The 16,945-nt window shown below is 35.5% G+C and overlaps 1 protein-coding gene across 2 annotated transcripts in view; it reads left to right on the plus strand.

Moving 5' to 3' along the window:
- Nucleotides 1-16,945, plus strand: part of LOC136828643 (methylenetetrahydrofolate reductase (NADPH)) — a 40,569-nt gene that overhangs the window by 12,407 nt on the left and 11,217 nt on the right. For both annotated transcript variants that reach the window (XM_067086681.1, XM_067086682.1), the window contains exons 2-7: nucleotides 2,880-3,007; nucleotides 3,922-4,114; nucleotides 4,881-4,984; nucleotides 6,970-7,104; nucleotides 12,229-12,407; nucleotides 15,455-15,777. In XM_067086681.1, coding sequence (XP_066942782.1) covers nucleotides 2,902-3,007; nucleotides 3,922-4,114; nucleotides 4,881-4,984; nucleotides 6,970-7,104; nucleotides 12,229-12,407; nucleotides 15,455-15,777 — 1,040 coding nt within the window. In that variant the 5' untranslated portion in view covers nucleotides 2,880-2,901. The remainder of the gene's footprint in view (nucleotides 1-2,879; nucleotides 3,008-3,921; nucleotides 4,115-4,880; nucleotides 4,985-6,969; nucleotides 7,105-12,228; nucleotides 12,408-15,454; nucleotides 15,778-16,945) is intronic.

The raw sequence follows: 16,945 nt of genomic DNA on the forward strand, positions 1-16,945 counted from the left end.
AGACAATTCTTCGCCTTACTCAGGAACTAGGAATTCATTTAAATCTCCAGAAGTCTCAGTTAGCCCTGACACAGGAGAGTCTCTGTTTGGGGATGATTCTCAACTCTCGGACTTTTCAGGTTTTTCTGTGCCTGAAGAGAATCACAAGCTGCCTCCAGACGATACACAGTTTCCTTGATCTCTCATCATGTTCAGCCCATCAGTAGATGAGCCTTCTAGGGACTCTATCGTCTATCGAGACCTTCATCAAGTTGGGCAGATTGCATAAGAGAGTTCTCCAATTCTACCTCAAAGCCAGCTGGGACAGGAAGACTCAACCAGACTCCATCTTGTTTCCCATCACTCAGGACCTCCAATGGTGGCTATCTGAAGGAAGACTTTTGCAGGGAAGATCTCTTCACCCTCCAAGGTCCAACCTAGACTTCTACTTACATGCCTCGGATCTAGTCTGGGGAGCCCTTCTGGGGGTTCAGGAGGTTTCCAGGACATGGTCCCTGGAGGAAAGCAATCTTCATATCAATGTAAAGGAGCTGAAGGCCATTCATCTAGGTCTTCAGCACTTCTCGACCTTAACTTGCAACAAGACAGTGGTATTCCATGTGGACAACACCACCTCTCTGTTTATTGGAAACAGGGGGCCCTCATTCCTTTTCCTTCTGCCAGGCTGCAAAGGATCTTCTTTGGGCACCCAAAATCAAGTGACACTGGTCACTCGGTTCATTCAGGGAAAACTAAACCTCCTGGAGGACGAATTGAGCCGCCGGAAGCAGGTCCTTCCCACCGAGTGGACCTTGAATCACTGGGTCTGTGTCGACCTTTGGAGATTGTGGGGCAGACCAACCTTAGACCTGTTTGCCACCTCAAGAAACAATAGTCTTCCTCTCTACTGCTCTCCATCCTTGGATCCCCTGGCATGGGCGACGGACGCCATGCTCCTAGACTGGTTGGGCTTGAATCTGTATGCCTTCCCACCCTTCAACTTGGTGAGGGAAGTCCTGAAAAAGTTCTTGTCACTCTACAACATCTCAGTGACACTCATAGCTCTGTTCTGGCCCACAAAGGAATGGTTCCTGGACCTTCTACATCTTCTGGTAGACTTCCCCGGGCTGCTTCCTCAAAGACAGTGGCTACTCAAATAATCTCACTTCAAGAGATATCACCAAGGGTTGTACACAGAGGTATGGATCTTTCATCTAATCAGGATCTTAATGACCTCATCAAGTCATTCGACACTTCTAAGCAGAAGTCTGACCTGGTTTCTTGGAACAAGGATGTAGTTCTTAAGTGGGTCACTGGTCCTCCTTTTGAGCCTCTCAGTTCTGTGTTCCTCAAGAGCCTCATGCGGAAGACTCCCTTTCTCGTAGCTTTGGCAATGGCCAAATGTGTAAGTGAACTGCAAGCTATTGACAATAGGGAAGGCTTCTCTCAGGGGGATGCAGTGTGCTCATTCACCCTAGGCTTCTTAGCCAAGAATGAGGATCCTTCTAAGCCTTGGTCTCGTTCCTTCCATATTAGATGTTCAATGGAAATCCAGGGCCCGAAGGAAGAGGAAAGGGTTCTTTGCCCAGTCAGAGCCCTAAAATATCTGCAAAGGACTGAGAAGATCAGAGGATCTGCTAGCAACCTCTGGTGTTCTGTCAAGAATCCTTCTCGTCCTCTTTTGAAGAATGCTCTGTCATTCTTTATAAGAGACCTGATCTCTGAAGTGCATTCTCAGATTCAGGAAGACACTTTGCCTATGATCAAAGTTCAAGCACATGAAGTCTTAGCAGTTGCTACCTCTCTCGCCTTCAAGCACAATTTATCCCTCTCGTCCGTTTTCTAGTCTACCTTTTGGTGGTGCAAATTGATCTTCGCATCTCAGTACTTGGAAAGAAGTGGAAACAGTTTTTGAAAATTGCAGTAACCTCGAACCGTAAACAGTGGCTGGCATGGTATTGGGGGAAGAAGCATAGGAGAGATTCTTTCTCTCTTCTGTCTCTTCGCCTTTATGTAGGGTGGTCAGTTTTGGGAAGTCTGGGGGTACTTTGTACCTGGAGAGCCCACCAGTCCTTATGGATGGGTAGTGGTTCGTTGTGTCAGGGTGGGTGACAATGTTGTCTTGTTACTCGATTTTGTAGTGCTGCGACCAGGGCAAGGGCGCCTTTTATGCATGTGTCTTGTCAGCGATCAGGCATATCCTCTGTTGCAAGTCCTCCACTGATGTAGAGCCAACCCCTGGCTTAACCGCCAAGCCACTACAGGTTAAGATGAGCACCAACCAGAGGCAGTATTCACCTGCAGTAGCTCTCTTGCCAGGTGAGGAAGTGACAAGCATTGTTTCAATGCTAGCCATCCTTTCTATTTCAAAGTGATTACCACACTTAATGTTTTGGAGTGGAATTGTCCATTCATCCCACCCCCAGTTAATGTGGGATTCAGCTAAGTAATTACTTGGTAAGTTACTTATATAAAAATGACATTTTTGTAATGAAATAGTTTTATATATACTTACCAAGTAATTACTGAATCGGAACCCTCCCTCCTCCCCTCTTTCAAGGACTTGACGATGATAAAATAGAGTAACGCTGTTGGGTGTAAGTTGCTGCCATGCTACCCATTGCAGTGGCGGGGCCTGTCACCCCCTGCTTTGCAACTGTGATGCGTTGCCACGAATTTTGAATTTAGGAATGCTGTGCGAACATAATTGTTAGCTAAGTAATTGCTTAAGTATAGTACAGTATATATAAAACTTCTATTATAAAAATGTAATTTTTTTCTTTTCAACAGTAAATTTAACAAACATCTTGTAAAAGAGTTGATTATATGGGAAGACTGTAAAAACTTTTTTTTTTTTTTTTTTACAGTTTTTTAACAGACTTTGTGATGTTCATTTACAGGTGCAGACAGTTTTCAGGCAACATGGTTAGAGAAGGTTCAGTGGAGCTTCCATCTCCAGGAACACCCGTTGCCTTACCCATTTTAAAGCAGTTTCTTAGCCTTCGTGATGGGGTAAATTCGGGAACAGGTTAGTACTGTTGTCACAGAAAAATATTCAGTGTGAACAGCAAGGTTATTCTTTATTATTCTTGATGTCAGTTTTACTTCTCGTTGTGTTAAGGATGATTTCCATCAGTTACAGAAAATGTTAAAAAAAGATACGAACAAGTTACTCTTGTTTATTGACCATATGTCCTAGTACACATCTCCATCCTGGAAGATAAAAATATTGCTGTTTAATTGTAATGAAACATAAAAATAATTCACTATCTGTAGTGTAGTGAAGTTATCCTATCAGAGTAGTACACGTGCTAAAGTCAACACTCATATTACAGTATTGTATATTTCAGTGAAAAAAAGGTGCATCAGTAGTTCATTAGGTCTTAAGATTTTTTAGGATAATTGGAATTAGCAACAAAATTGGCACTCCATAATGAAGAGAATAAAATCTAATATAAAGAAAGGCAAAAACTTGTTCTCACCTTAATTTTAAGTGGAGTTGCGGCCTCTTTTAACTGTATGCTTGACTTTTGGTTTAGGGTCATCAGTAATGTTATTGAGCTGACATGGATGATGATTTGCTTTAAGAGTTCGGTTTTTATATTTTCTAACTAAATTGGAGATTCTGAAAATCCATGGGGATGCCATTAGTACACTTTTTGACAGGCCTAATATTCATATGTAAAAACAAGCAGATTAGTTACAGTAAAGATTATAGATTAATTATAGTACTGTTAATTATAGTATGATACATTGCAGCTTTGGAAACAGACATCCTTGAATATCGTATGTCTTAAGGTAGCAAGCTAAGCATTGCTTTTTATGTATTTGTAGACTACCTTATTTTATAAGTTAATGGCCCTGTACTTAATGAGAAAAGGTTTTCACACATATTTCTTGTGATTGCATAAATTTTTCACTCATTTTACATCTTTCTTCCAGAGCACCCAGAACATCAAGAGCATCATCACCACACAGATGAGGAGAACAACCACTTTTACGAACCTGAATACCTTAGTGGTTATCACAGTCTAAAAGAAAAGATTCATAATCGCATTGAATCCCATGATAAATTCTTTTCATTGGAGTTTTTCCCTCCTAGGACGAAAGGTGGAGCTGTTAATCTTTTAGCTAGGTGAGCTGGAATTTTTATCATGGTATTTCATCATGTCATTTATCTGTCATATTAAGTGTGATGGGAAGAAGAGCATCAATATAAAATTGAAGCTGTTATTTTGAAGCATTCTGTAGCAGGTACCAAAAATAGGTTTTTCATACAACAGAAATTGTTTATTCATGTTCAAGTAGCTGTTTTGTGTTACTTGTTGTTTCATTGTTGCTCTCCTTTTTGTCAAATTATTATGATTTTTTTTTTACTTTCAATTCTCAGAAATCATGGATGGGAGTGCAAATTTAAATCTGTAGTATGGCAAGGACATATAGTGTGTTATATTTTAAATTTAATGACTGACAGTAATTATGGCCAGAAGATAAAGGCTCTTGTAAATTAATAATTATATGTAGAATTATTTTAAGGATATCAGGTTTCAGTAGGTTGCTTTTTCATTCAGATTTAAACCTTTTACTTCTTCATAGTACCATATTGTAGAATAATTTCATGTAATGGTGTGAGCTAAAAAAAGAGACTAATAATATTTTGCAGTTATGTTTATTATTACTCTCTTGGGTTTGTATTGACTTCTTTTCTGATGGCCATCTTGATGTGCTCATCTGTTCTGAGCTGTAAGAAAAAAAATTGGACCCAATACAGAAGAATATGTTAGAATAATTTTTAACATAGTCAAAATGTAAATGTCACAGGGATGGCCAGGAAGTTGTAGAATACATATTAGTGATATGAATCCATTTGGCATGAAAGACTTAAATTTCTACTCTTTCAGATTTGACAGAATGAGGGAAGGAGATCCCTTATTCTGTGATGTTACCTGGCATCCAGCTGGTAACCCAGGAGGGGAATCTGAAACTTCGTCATTGACTATTGCTGGTATGTACTGTATATGGAGATTTTGGTGAAGTACATATGAATTAAATTTACTTCTAACTGTTAATTCCATTATGTTTATACTGCACAATATGTGATAATAGGTAATCTTCAGGAGTTGATCAACTATTGTAAAGTGTCTGTTGGGTGATTTACTTTAAGCAGTTGTTTGATTATTCATGCTTCTGCATTAATGACTTGACATAAATCGGCAGTTTTGAAAGTAAAACTTAAATGTAAAGTTTTGTGATGGTTGGTAATGCTCAAGGAAATTGCACTGTAACATTCTGTATTTTCAGAAAAAATGGTTTAAAGTTTTATAAATTCATAGCTATAAGGAACAAAATCTAGTTGTCATATACAAAGTAAATGATTTGTATGAAATATTACTGAGTATAACTTTTGTACTGTATGTAAGAATGTGAAAGTGATCTATCAAATGTTGTTTAGTATTTGGATTTAACTCGAAAGATTGTAATGCAATTATTATAATTATAATCTGTATAACCTTTGTGTCTTGCAAATGATTACTGATGAAAAGCTACAGAGTTAGTAAAATTTTATTTGTTGCAGTTTTTTTACTGGGTGACAAAAAACATAAACTTGATGGCTTCCCTTTCCTCCAGCACTCTCTCACTTTCTGTATTAGATAGCATATATCAGTATCAGAAACAAATCCTTGGAAGAAATTTTTCAGAATCAACATTTTCAGATAACCAGTTAATGATTTTTAAGGAATTTCAGTTTATTAGGTAATATAAATGCTGTTTGGCCTGTGTTAAGAGAATTGAGAATATCAATTTGTTGGTATGGGTAAACTATTTAATAATACCAATGATACTTAGGAACAGCCAAACAAGCACTATAGTCAACATTTTTATTCCACTGGGACGTTTCGGCTTTAACACATTAAGCCATTTTCGACCTAAAATAGAGGCAAAACACCAAAACATAAAACTTTAAACTAGTAAAATACAAAATCAAAGAAAGGTCACACTCGAGAACAATTTTTTATCAACTACGTTACCATAAAAAAAAAAACACTACTCAGAAAAGAAAACATAATGACTTTAATACAATTTAGTGAATTACAATAGCCAATAAAACTAAGAAAAAAAAATCAAATAAAACAGAACTAAGAAACAGTAAAAAGGACAAGCAAACATGAAAAGAAAAATTACACAATAGATAAATTAGCTTAATGACTGGAAAGCAATGGGTATTTGGTGGTTGTACAGTAATAGTGTATTAGTTGCCAGATGCCTCCTGGGCAGGTGCAGTTTGGGTAACATCTCTTGGCCAGGTGTTATGGTACAAAACTCCTTGGCAGATGTTATGATACAGTGTGCTTAACAGATGGTGTTGTAGTTCATTAAGTTAAGGTAGCATTTGACATTCTTCTCTTGTTGACCAGGCTGAACCAGACATTGTCAGTTAGTTTTTATGTCAAGTGAGACCCCTCAAGGAATAATTCAAGGCAAGATTTTGCAAATCAGTTTCTTTGTATTACTGACATGAAGGGAGGTATTCCAAGGGTTTAAGAATAATGTATCAAGGGGTGATTCAGCTATTTCAGTGTCTGTCTTCATGATCTAATGTGTCCTAATTTTTTTTATTCATAGTGCAACTGCGAGGTTTTCCTCATGCTACACCTATCAAACCTTTCTGCTCTCAATTTCCTTTTCAGCACTGAATGATCTCATAGGTCCCATTGCTTGGCCTTTGGCCTTAATTCTTTATTCCATTCCACCTAACTGTCCATCTACTCTTGTTACGTTGCTCTAATTTTCACCTCTCATCTCTGATTTAAGAAAAAGCCCCAGGGCAAACCCCTTGAGAGTCTGGCAGTGGAAATTCAGATCTATGGTCTCATTAAAGGACCTTATTTTTTATAATAATAAAAGCAATGGTATGTATTAAGTAATTTTTGTTGAACAGTGGTATGTACATTTTACTCCTCTTAATGTGTCATTATACTGTAATTAAAGGTGCTGCACTAAATTATTGTGGCTTGGAGACAATGCTGCACATGACCTGCTGCTCAATGACCAAGACAGAAATAACTCAGCACCTTCAACGAGCCAAAGATGTTGGGCTTCGAAATATTTTAGCACTTCGGGGAGGTATGTCTCATGATGTTTTAATGTGCTCTATTAAAAAAAAAGCGTAGCAAAGGCTATATTTTAATTGTAATTTGAAAATTCTGATGATGATTTCTGTGTGAAGACTTACATATGATAAATAAGAAGGCACTAAACTAATAGTGTTGGTTCCTTGATTCTTTAGTATCATCTCTTGAAAGTATGGCAAAGTAATATCTTACTTTAATAGATAAATTAAAGTAAGATATGTAATGAGTTTTATATGTTTTAATTAAATCTTTTAAACTTAAAATGCAATAGTATATATATCTATATGAACAGAAAGCAAAGCACAAATATATATTTTTCAAAGACTGAAAGGTTACGATGACTCGTTATGCATGTGGATGATGTAGGCTGACCTGATTTGTTTGTTTTGTCATCTCTGCCAGAAAAAGTCATTAAAGTGATTGTAACTTTATTATTACCATGTTTTAAACACTTAAATTTAACCTTTTTATGGCATATAAGATGCACTTTTAAAAAAAGAATGATTCTCTGTATGTTAATGTTATCCCAATTGTCACCACTATAGGCTAATTATACCATCTTTAAAAAAAGAATGATTCTCTGTATGCTAATGTTATCCCAATTGTCACCACTGTAGGCTAATTATACCTCAGATGGTCTTTACTACCTAGCTGGACTCAGTAATATTATTATTTACTTAAACGACGTAATTATTGTTATTATTATTTTTATTATTATTATTATTACTATTACTATTATTATTATTGGTACAAATAGAGTTATCATAAACAAAGTACCAGCAACATTCGTCGTTACTGGTTGACCTATCATCATACCTAAAAATACAGTAAACTCCCTTATTCGCGTTCTCACGATTTGCGGGATTTTCTGTGGAACATATCTATAAATTATTCTCAAAAAAATTCAGCAATTTGCAGACTTTTTCGTCAGGAATAATCACTAATTAGTGAATTTTGATGTTATTTTCATGACTAAATACATTTTTTATGATAAAAAAACTTACTAATTTTCAAATATTAAGATTAATAATAATAATAATAATAATAATAATACTCTAAGATTAAATAATATGTAACTCAAAGAGAAAGAGAAACTGGTTTTCTCCCCTCCATTCAGGACGGACCCGACCTCATTAAAGCGAAGATAGATCCTCAGAATTGATGCTATTGAAATATTAAAATTATATTAAAGTGCTATTGAAATTATGTTAAAATGATATATAAGTGTTTCAGGATGATAGCATAAGCATTTATAGAGGGTGCATTTTATGATAAAATAATGATTTACAGTACGTACTAATTTTCAAATACAGTATTGATATTAAGTTTAATAAGATTACATAGTAACATTAAATATAAAAATAATAATTTCTCTCTCTCTCTCTCTCTCTCTCTCTCTCTCTCTCTCTCTCTCTCTCTCTCTCTCTCTCTCTCTCTCTCTCTCTCTCTCTCTCTCTCTCTTGTTTAGAGGAGAGAATTTTTCCGACATGTTATGTACGTATGTTTCTTTTGTATGATAAATAAATTATTACCTAATAAATACTAATTTTCAAGTATTAAGAATAATAATAATAGTAATAATATAATATTTTTCATGCATTTGTGTAGTAAATTTTTTAACATTTTAAACAAAGAAATAGTGATTCCTAGTCTTTTTATCCTCGACTTGAGAAAGGAGGGGGGAGGGTAAATGTCAGATTACTTGACAGTTTGACATATTTGCCGGAGGGGAAGAAGTGAGAAGTGTTGCGCCAGAAGCTCACGGATTTCAGTCTTGATATTGTACGGACTTATTCTCTCTCTCTCTCTCTCTCTCTCTCTCTCTCTCTCTCTCTCTCTCAAGGGTAGAATGAGAAATTGATAGATAGATGAATAGATACTTAGTTCAGTCCTTTTCTCTCTCTCTCTCTCTCTCTCTCTCTCTCTCTCTCTCTCTCTCTCTCTCTCTCTCTCTCTCTCTCTCTCTCTCTCTAAAGGGTAGAATGAGAAATTGATAGATAGATGAATAGATACTTAGTTCAGTCCTTTTCTCTCTCTCTCTCTCTCAGGAAAAGATACTGTTTGTGTTTGTGTGTGTTCATAGTGTTTTAAAAATGTATAGGAAAGGTATTATATCTTTGGAAGACAAAAACAAACATAAATTCTCTCTCTCTCTCTCTCTCTCTCTCTCTCTCTCTCTCTCTCTCTCTCTCTCTCTCTCTCTCTCTCTCTCTCTCTCTCTCTCTCGCCAGCCTTTTTGAATATAAGTCGAAGTGGTAACTCTCTCTCTGCTTTGGCTGGAAGGCTTAGAAGTACGTATGTATATATTGTTAAGGGGACTAATGTTTGAGATGTCTTTGAAATGATATTAATAACATAATTTCAAAGATTAATACAGTAATAGGACAATAATTTAAGGTATATTTGGTGTAGGCTGATACTTTAAGTACATATCTGATATTTGAGCATTTTTAAAGGTGGGGGTAGCAAGTATTTGCGGATTTTAACTATTTGCGGGGCGTGTCTGGAACACATCCCCCACGTATACGGTGGTTACTGTATGCCTCAACACACTCCTATCAATAATCAGCTGAAACTACAGAGGAAAGAGTTACCCAAAACTGGAGGGGAACAATTGGTAAAACACTAACCTGTTAAAAATAACACTAAGGCCACAGAGAAATATGACCATCATATGAAGTGCAAGACATGGGTGCATTTACATGTGATGTGAGTGTTCAGTCGCTAACAAATTTTGTTTAACTGTAATGCTAGCTTGCTTTTTACCTTATACACATGTGTACAGTAATGTTTATTTGTTATGCCTGAGGTACTTTTGTATTGTTTGCCCTTTTAGTAAATGATTTGTAATGTACTGTTAGCTTGCTTTAAACATTATATGCTTAAATACATTAAAACCTTTTTTCCTGTATATACCCTGCTGAAATTAGGAGGCATCTACTATGTCCATGTACCTCATATGATTTCAAGTAATTTATAAATAATAAATATCTGAATTATTTTGCACCAGTAGGACTGTTAATACTTTATCTGTTTTTGGTTTTTCAGTAATTTAGATTGTTATCCAGCAAGTTCATTGCTTAGAGTCTGTTGCAAGTTACTACCATGTCTTGACATATTCATAACTGTAGTTGTTGAAAGTTGAGGAATTTCCACAAAATAAAAGACTTTTCATCTAACCAGTAATACAGATATTAATTCTAACATGGATTTATTATCTTGTGAGGGTTCCTCTTTGCATGTTCTGTTAGGTTACTTCAGGCAATTCTGTGAGAGGTTTTTGACTATATGTAGTACCACTAATTACTTGGTTACATTGTGCAGGTCAAGGTTTGTAATCCCATAGAATGACCTCAAAAGTAAACCATTTTTTAAGAACTCTGCCTTCCTGTCCATCTCAAATAAATTATAAGCTCCTAATTTTTTAGAGGGTGCTGATTTTCGGTTATTGGTGCCTCTGTTAGGTATGTATTGGCGCCAATAAGCAGAAATCGGCAATTTTCGGTGCCGAAAATTGCCAGTTTTCATCACTAGACAAGCCCCGTAAAACCAGATCGCCAATAACTGGGCACTGCCTTTATTTTCCAGCTTCTGTACACCACATCGTTGATAATTCCTCATTTGCAAATAGTCTTCTCAATACACTTTATCAACCAGATTTCAGCATTTTGTTGTCAAACCCCCCCTAGAATCTTTTAATTCTATTGTAAGTGTCTATGTTCTTGCTTCTTAGAGAACCACAGGTTTTGTGCACAGTAAATTTATGATGTGATTACTGCTGGTGCAAAATCCAGCAAGTCACTAAAATAATAAAAATTTTATACCTCCTGAAATATCTGTTCTTCCTTGACTTGACACTGTTGCATGTTTTAATAGCTTTCAATCCTGAGCACTTCCTTGCATTCCTTTTGTTACTTTCAGTCCATAGTATTATGTCTACCAGTACACCTTGCCTGCAACATTCCAGGGCCACTTTCCAAGCTACACCTTCACCTTTGCTTTGTTCCATTTACCATAATCATGGGGTTTACTAACACTGATATGTAATCGTCTCTGTCCATTTCTTTGGTCTTCCTTTAGTTCTGTTGTTTCTCCATTGCTATAATAAACATAAGTCCTCAGTATTAATTCATGATGGACAGCGGCATTTATCTGAGATTTCTTGATGTGTATGCTGCCATCTGAATTCTAGATCTTTATTATAACATGCTAGTACTGTACCATGACTTCCTCAGTAAGTCTTTGTGGCACCCTTTGTTTATTTAAGGACCTTTTCCACTTTTTCAGATGCCTTATCAAGATCTTTAAATGTATTAGAAAACTTGTTCTTGTCCACTTTGTACTTTTGTTGTTAAACCTGAAATGGATGATCTCTGCAGTAATGGCTTGAAGCCACATTGAAATGTCCATTATTAGCACTCTTCACCCTTTCATACTGTTCTCTAGCAGTCTTATTTCTTTGTACTTTTCACAGTGAAATACCTTGCCTTTTCTTTTTTAAATCATTCCTGTAATATTCTTTTTCTGAATTGTCTGATACCTGCTCCTTTATGATGACTTTTTACATTCTCATCAACTATTCTCTTCCATGACTGATTTGCCACCAACTTTCAACATAATGTTTGTTGTTCTTAATGGTCCCAGGGTCACTCATTTTTGTAAGAACAATACTTGCCCCCTAAGATATTTGATTGGTTTCTTTATCTTTTACACTCCTTTCAGTCTTTACCCATTCCCCATTCCTATTTGGTAGATTATTATAGTGTTGCTGTCTATGATTTATTTCCTTCTTTTCAGCTTTGGTTTCCATCTTTATTTTCTTTGTTTCAATCAGAATTTTTTGTTCATTCTTTCATATCTACTTCTTTATCCTAAACATTTTGTTTCCCTTTGAAGTCCCAAGATTCTGATTCCATTTTTCCCATTTCTTCCTTTTTGTCTTTGCAAGACACCTTTTGGACTTTCCCCCTTCTTTTTCCTGTACAGATGCCGTATATATCCCTTCCTATATTTAGCATCTTGTATGACTGTTCTTATGTGTTTTAATTACTTTCTGCTTGTATAATGTTCTTATATGTGAGTTAATATCCCCTAGTAAACTTGAATTTTATTTCAGACCCAAATGGTGCAGATGACTGGGTTCCACCTCAAGATGGTTTTAACTATGCCACAGATTTAGTGAATCACATTAGGAAGGAATTTGGGGACTACTTTGTGATTTGTGTTGCTGGTTACCCTACCGGCCATCCTGAGGCTGCTTCATATGAAGATGATTTAAATTACTTAAAAGAAAAGGTAAGTTTAAATTAATTCCCCTGTAGAAATTGAAGTGGTATGTTTCCAGGGACAAAAATATGCCAGGTCTGTCAAGCTCTTACCAGTGTTTTGTGAAATTACAACTACCTTGATCTTTGTTTGTTTGTTTTTTTGTGGTGAGTGCTCACAGTCAGATGCAAAAACTAGGATATCTGAGGCTGATACAGTTTGCATTGCCAGTTGCTGGCTGATGTGAAGCAAGAGATTAATTTTCATGATTTAGGGTCCTATATGCAATAGTAAATTATTAATTTTTTTTTAATGGTGAAAGACATTGTTAAGTGCTGAGAGAGAGAGAGAGAGAGAGAGAGAGAGAGAGAGAGAGAGAGAGAGAGAGAGATGTATTTGGATTCAAAATATATTACATATGACGGTTATTCCTGTCCTCTGTAACATATTTTAACTTAAGTTAGTCTGTTCTAATAATCTGGTTATGTAAAGTTAACCTGTTCTAATAATCTGGTTATGTATGTTTTAGCTTAATAATGTTATTAACGTTGAATTGTGTTAGTGTGTATTTCATGCATCATGCATCCTTCACCAAATTTTTTAGATTTTTCTAACACATGCTAGAAGATAGAGAAGATTTTCGTCAAAATGTATGTTTTCATTTAATTTTTATTAAAGTATGTCACAATGTCAACCATGCTTGCAATCTTGCTTATTTAAGGCTGCATTACAGTTAAGGGTGTCATAGGACTCAGCTGCTAGAAGATGGAAGAGGGGAGGGCAGAGAAAGGCGGTCATCATGCGGATCCCTGCCAAGGTCAAAGGATGGCTCTAGAGTTGGTATTTTGTTGTAAATTTGAAGGTTACAAAGAAATGAAAGTTTTGAGAGGTTGAAGGGTTTGGAAAGCAATTAGTTGAACATTCTTAAGATTATCATACATAACTGATGATTCTGGACTATGTTGGATATGAACTGGTAGCATCCCCAGAGATAGCCTTGAAGGCTACAGGATTTCTGGCAATGTAGATTTGCAAGCTTGCATTAATTAACTGCATTGCCCATTAACAAAAGGTTTAGTATATTATTCAGTCCATTAAGATCTGGCATTGTTTTCATCAAAATGTTGGTGCATACAGGCGTTCTTTATCATCACTAACAATATGCTATAATTTGCAATTACCTGTACCACTATAATTTCTTGTAAAACTTTTTGACAATTATCTGCAGCTTTCAGCACACCACTATTATTCAGTGTTACTTGAAATAATACAGCATCATTTCCCTTTGTGGAGTTGGATGTGATGTGAATTATGTACACTATCCTCTATCTTGTAATTTTTCTGCATGAGTCCCTGTTAGGTCCAGGTCTTCATCTATTACATTTTGCTATGATTTCCTGGGCCTTCATCCTGATACTTCCTTATCCACTGCTTTTCTAACGGTTCCTGTCCTCATCACACGTCTAAACCATCTTGGTGTTTGCAGCAAAAGTTTTGCAAGCTGTGAATTCTTCGCAATATGAACTGAATTTTCATCCTTCTTGCATTATTTGGTGATGTATAAATGATTGCTCACACCTTGTATAAGGCTTACTGTGATAAGATTTTCAGTGAACAATGGTTTTGTTAAACTGCTTAATGAAGTGTCTTCCTGAAGAAATTCCTTCTTGTAAAAAAAATATCTTCTTAATTAAAATTCTTTCCATGTTATAAAATATATTGCTTAAGATGCCTAAGTTTTCTCAGATGTAACAAAAGATCATATTTTGGAGACATCAGGTGTAAGAAAGACGTTTCACACTTAAATTCCTTATTGTTAAGCAAAGGTAAACGATTTCTCTCTTAAAAATCTCTGGAATTCCACAAAATGTTTTCCTACTTAAAATTTCTTTAATGAAAGGGTGGGAACCTTTTTTGTATTTGGGCCATTAGGATTCACACCCCATAAAAAAATGTTAGTTTCAGTCAGCATTTAACGTACTTCAAATGCGATAGCTGGAACTACAGGTGGATAAAGAAATAAAAGGGAAATGTATGTGTAAGGAAATAGAATTAGTAAAAGGTATCAAGTGTATAAATAAACATATTTCCATAGTTGACGAAAGTTACTAATATATCCTTGATGGTGAGTTTTGGAGGTAAATCTAGAAAAGAGAGAGGAATAAGCATAATAATTAAGAAAAGAACAAACTTAAACTTCATGAAGTTTAAGTTTGCTCTTTTCTAAATTATTATGCTTACTCCTCTTTTCTAAATTTACCTCCAAAACTCACCATCAAGGATATGTTAGTAACTTTTGTCAACTACGGAAATATATTTATTTATAAACTTGATACTTTTTACTAATTCTACTAAGTTCATGAAGTTTAAGTCTGTTCTTTTCTTAATTATTATGCTTAATCCTCTCTCTTTTCTAAATTTACCTCCAAAACTTACTATCAAGGATATATTAGTAACTTTTGTCAAGTACGGAAATATATTTATTTATAAACTTGATACTTTTTACTAATTCTATTTCCTTACATATCCATTTCCCTTTTAATCATGAATTTCATTGATCTTTTAAAAGGTCTTCTTAGTTGCAAAAGTCAAATTTTTAATAATTATTTCCTAAAACTTCAGCAGAGGTTGCTTCATGACTCATTTAAAAAATATTTTAAATATTATAAATACTGGGATGTATGTTGGAATTAATTTCTATGAAGTTAATTATGAACAAATGTTGGAATAATGATAGTGAATGAGAGTGTTTTTTCTTCAGAAAGTAATTTTCATTTTAGTAATTTCTTGATTCTTTATTAGGAACTTGTTTATGAATTGCTTCTCTGGTATTATCAAATGGTCTGGCTGATCTTGTATGGCCCAAATGTGGGATACATGTTCCCTACACCTCTTCTAATGTAACAAAGTGTCTTCCTTATTAGAATTCCTCCAATTTAAGAGTGTTTTCCAACTTATAATTAATATATTAAAATGTTCCATTCTACTTTTAAGTTTTCAAAGGCTGCCAGAAGAATTTTTGTGCTTTTAAGGTGGTTATATATATTTTAATTCCTTTGTAAAATGTATATTTTCAGGTTGATGCAGGTGCAGATTTTATCATCACGCAATTATTCTTCAAGGCTGAAACATTTATCAAGTTTGTCAGAGATTGCAGAGCCATAGGAATAAATTGCCCCATAATTCCTGGCCTTATGCCTATTCAGAGCTATGATTCTTTGAGGCATATTGTTAAGCTTTCTAAGCTTGATGTTCCATCTGAAATCATGGATGTGGTTGCACCACTAAAGGACAATGATGAGGCTATCAGAAATTATGGCATTCATCAAATGGTCACTCTTATAAAAGACTTATTTGATGCTGATATGGCTCCTGGAATTCATTTCTACACTCTTAACAGGTGAGTATGGCACATGAATCCAGTACTGCAATTTGTGTAATAACTAGGTGAACATGGACATTAACAAAGATTCAGTTATGTACTGTAAAGTACATTTCCCAACTTTGTGAATCAACGTGTCTATGCATTTTCAAGTAACACCTCTGGAAGACTGGGCAGTCAGTCATATTTTTTTCAGTCTTTTAAAGAAGGTAGGTGAATTCTCACAGTATTTTCGGAAATGCATCCATGCATAAAATATGTCACTGACTGCTTGATTTGTTCTCTCACTCAGACACCCATAAACAAGTACAGTACCAGTAAGTAAACAAGGGACACCGAAATTGCATATCCTACACAACCCATTACTGTGAGAAAAAGGCATTTTTGTATTCATCTTTATTATGGGACAGAACCAGGATAATGGGAGTGCTTCCTTGACATAGACTTTATGATAAGCTTTGAATAAACAAGATTCAGCAGTAGTTAGTCTAGACAACTGAGTCATTCTAAACTTGTATGGCCATCCTGAAGGCTTTGAAAGTAAATGTTGATAACTGGAGCAAGAAAGAAGTAAAGGAATGATGGAGCTAGGCCTGATGAGATCAGTTGGAATGGATGAAAAATAAAAGACAGAAAGAAGTACCTGTTAGATAAAGGAGTAACTGGAGAGAACCTTCAGCACATTCTACAAAAGGCTGCCCCCTCGAGGCATGTCATTGTTGATACCGCCCCTGTGAGGACTGACAATTGAGTGGATGTTAAGAGGTGAATAGAATAGTCAGTCTTAGGTTACACAAGCCATACTCACTGGGATAATGTTGGACCAGAGGTAGGAAAACCTTAAATAAGCTGAGCTAGAAAGAGGTCAGTCTGTAAGAATGACGGGTTACTGTTTGTGGTTCTCAAGCTGATGTGATCCTTCGTCAGTAAACAACAAAATATATAACTTGACTGTGCGTTATTTTTTAGTCTGACACTATTTTTAGTGTTTTAGCTTGTGATGATTGGTATGAATAAGGGTCAGAGTTCACAACTTACTAATTAATTCAGACAACAAACACACAGGTCAAGGGCTCTTGCAAGCGGAAATATCGCGCCTGACATCAGGCAGTTAAAAACGGATATTAAACACAATCATGTGTTTGTTGGCAGATGGAAATGTACATACAAGTCAGTACATGATACA

This window comes from Macrobrachium rosenbergii, chromosome 43, assembly GCF_040412425.1.
Source record: "Macrobrachium rosenbergii isolate ZJJX-2024 chromosome 43, ASM4041242v1, whole genome shotgun sequence".
NCBI classification, from domain to species: domain Eukaryota; kingdom Metazoa; phylum Arthropoda; class Malacostraca; order Decapoda; family Palaemonidae; genus Macrobrachium; species Macrobrachium rosenbergii.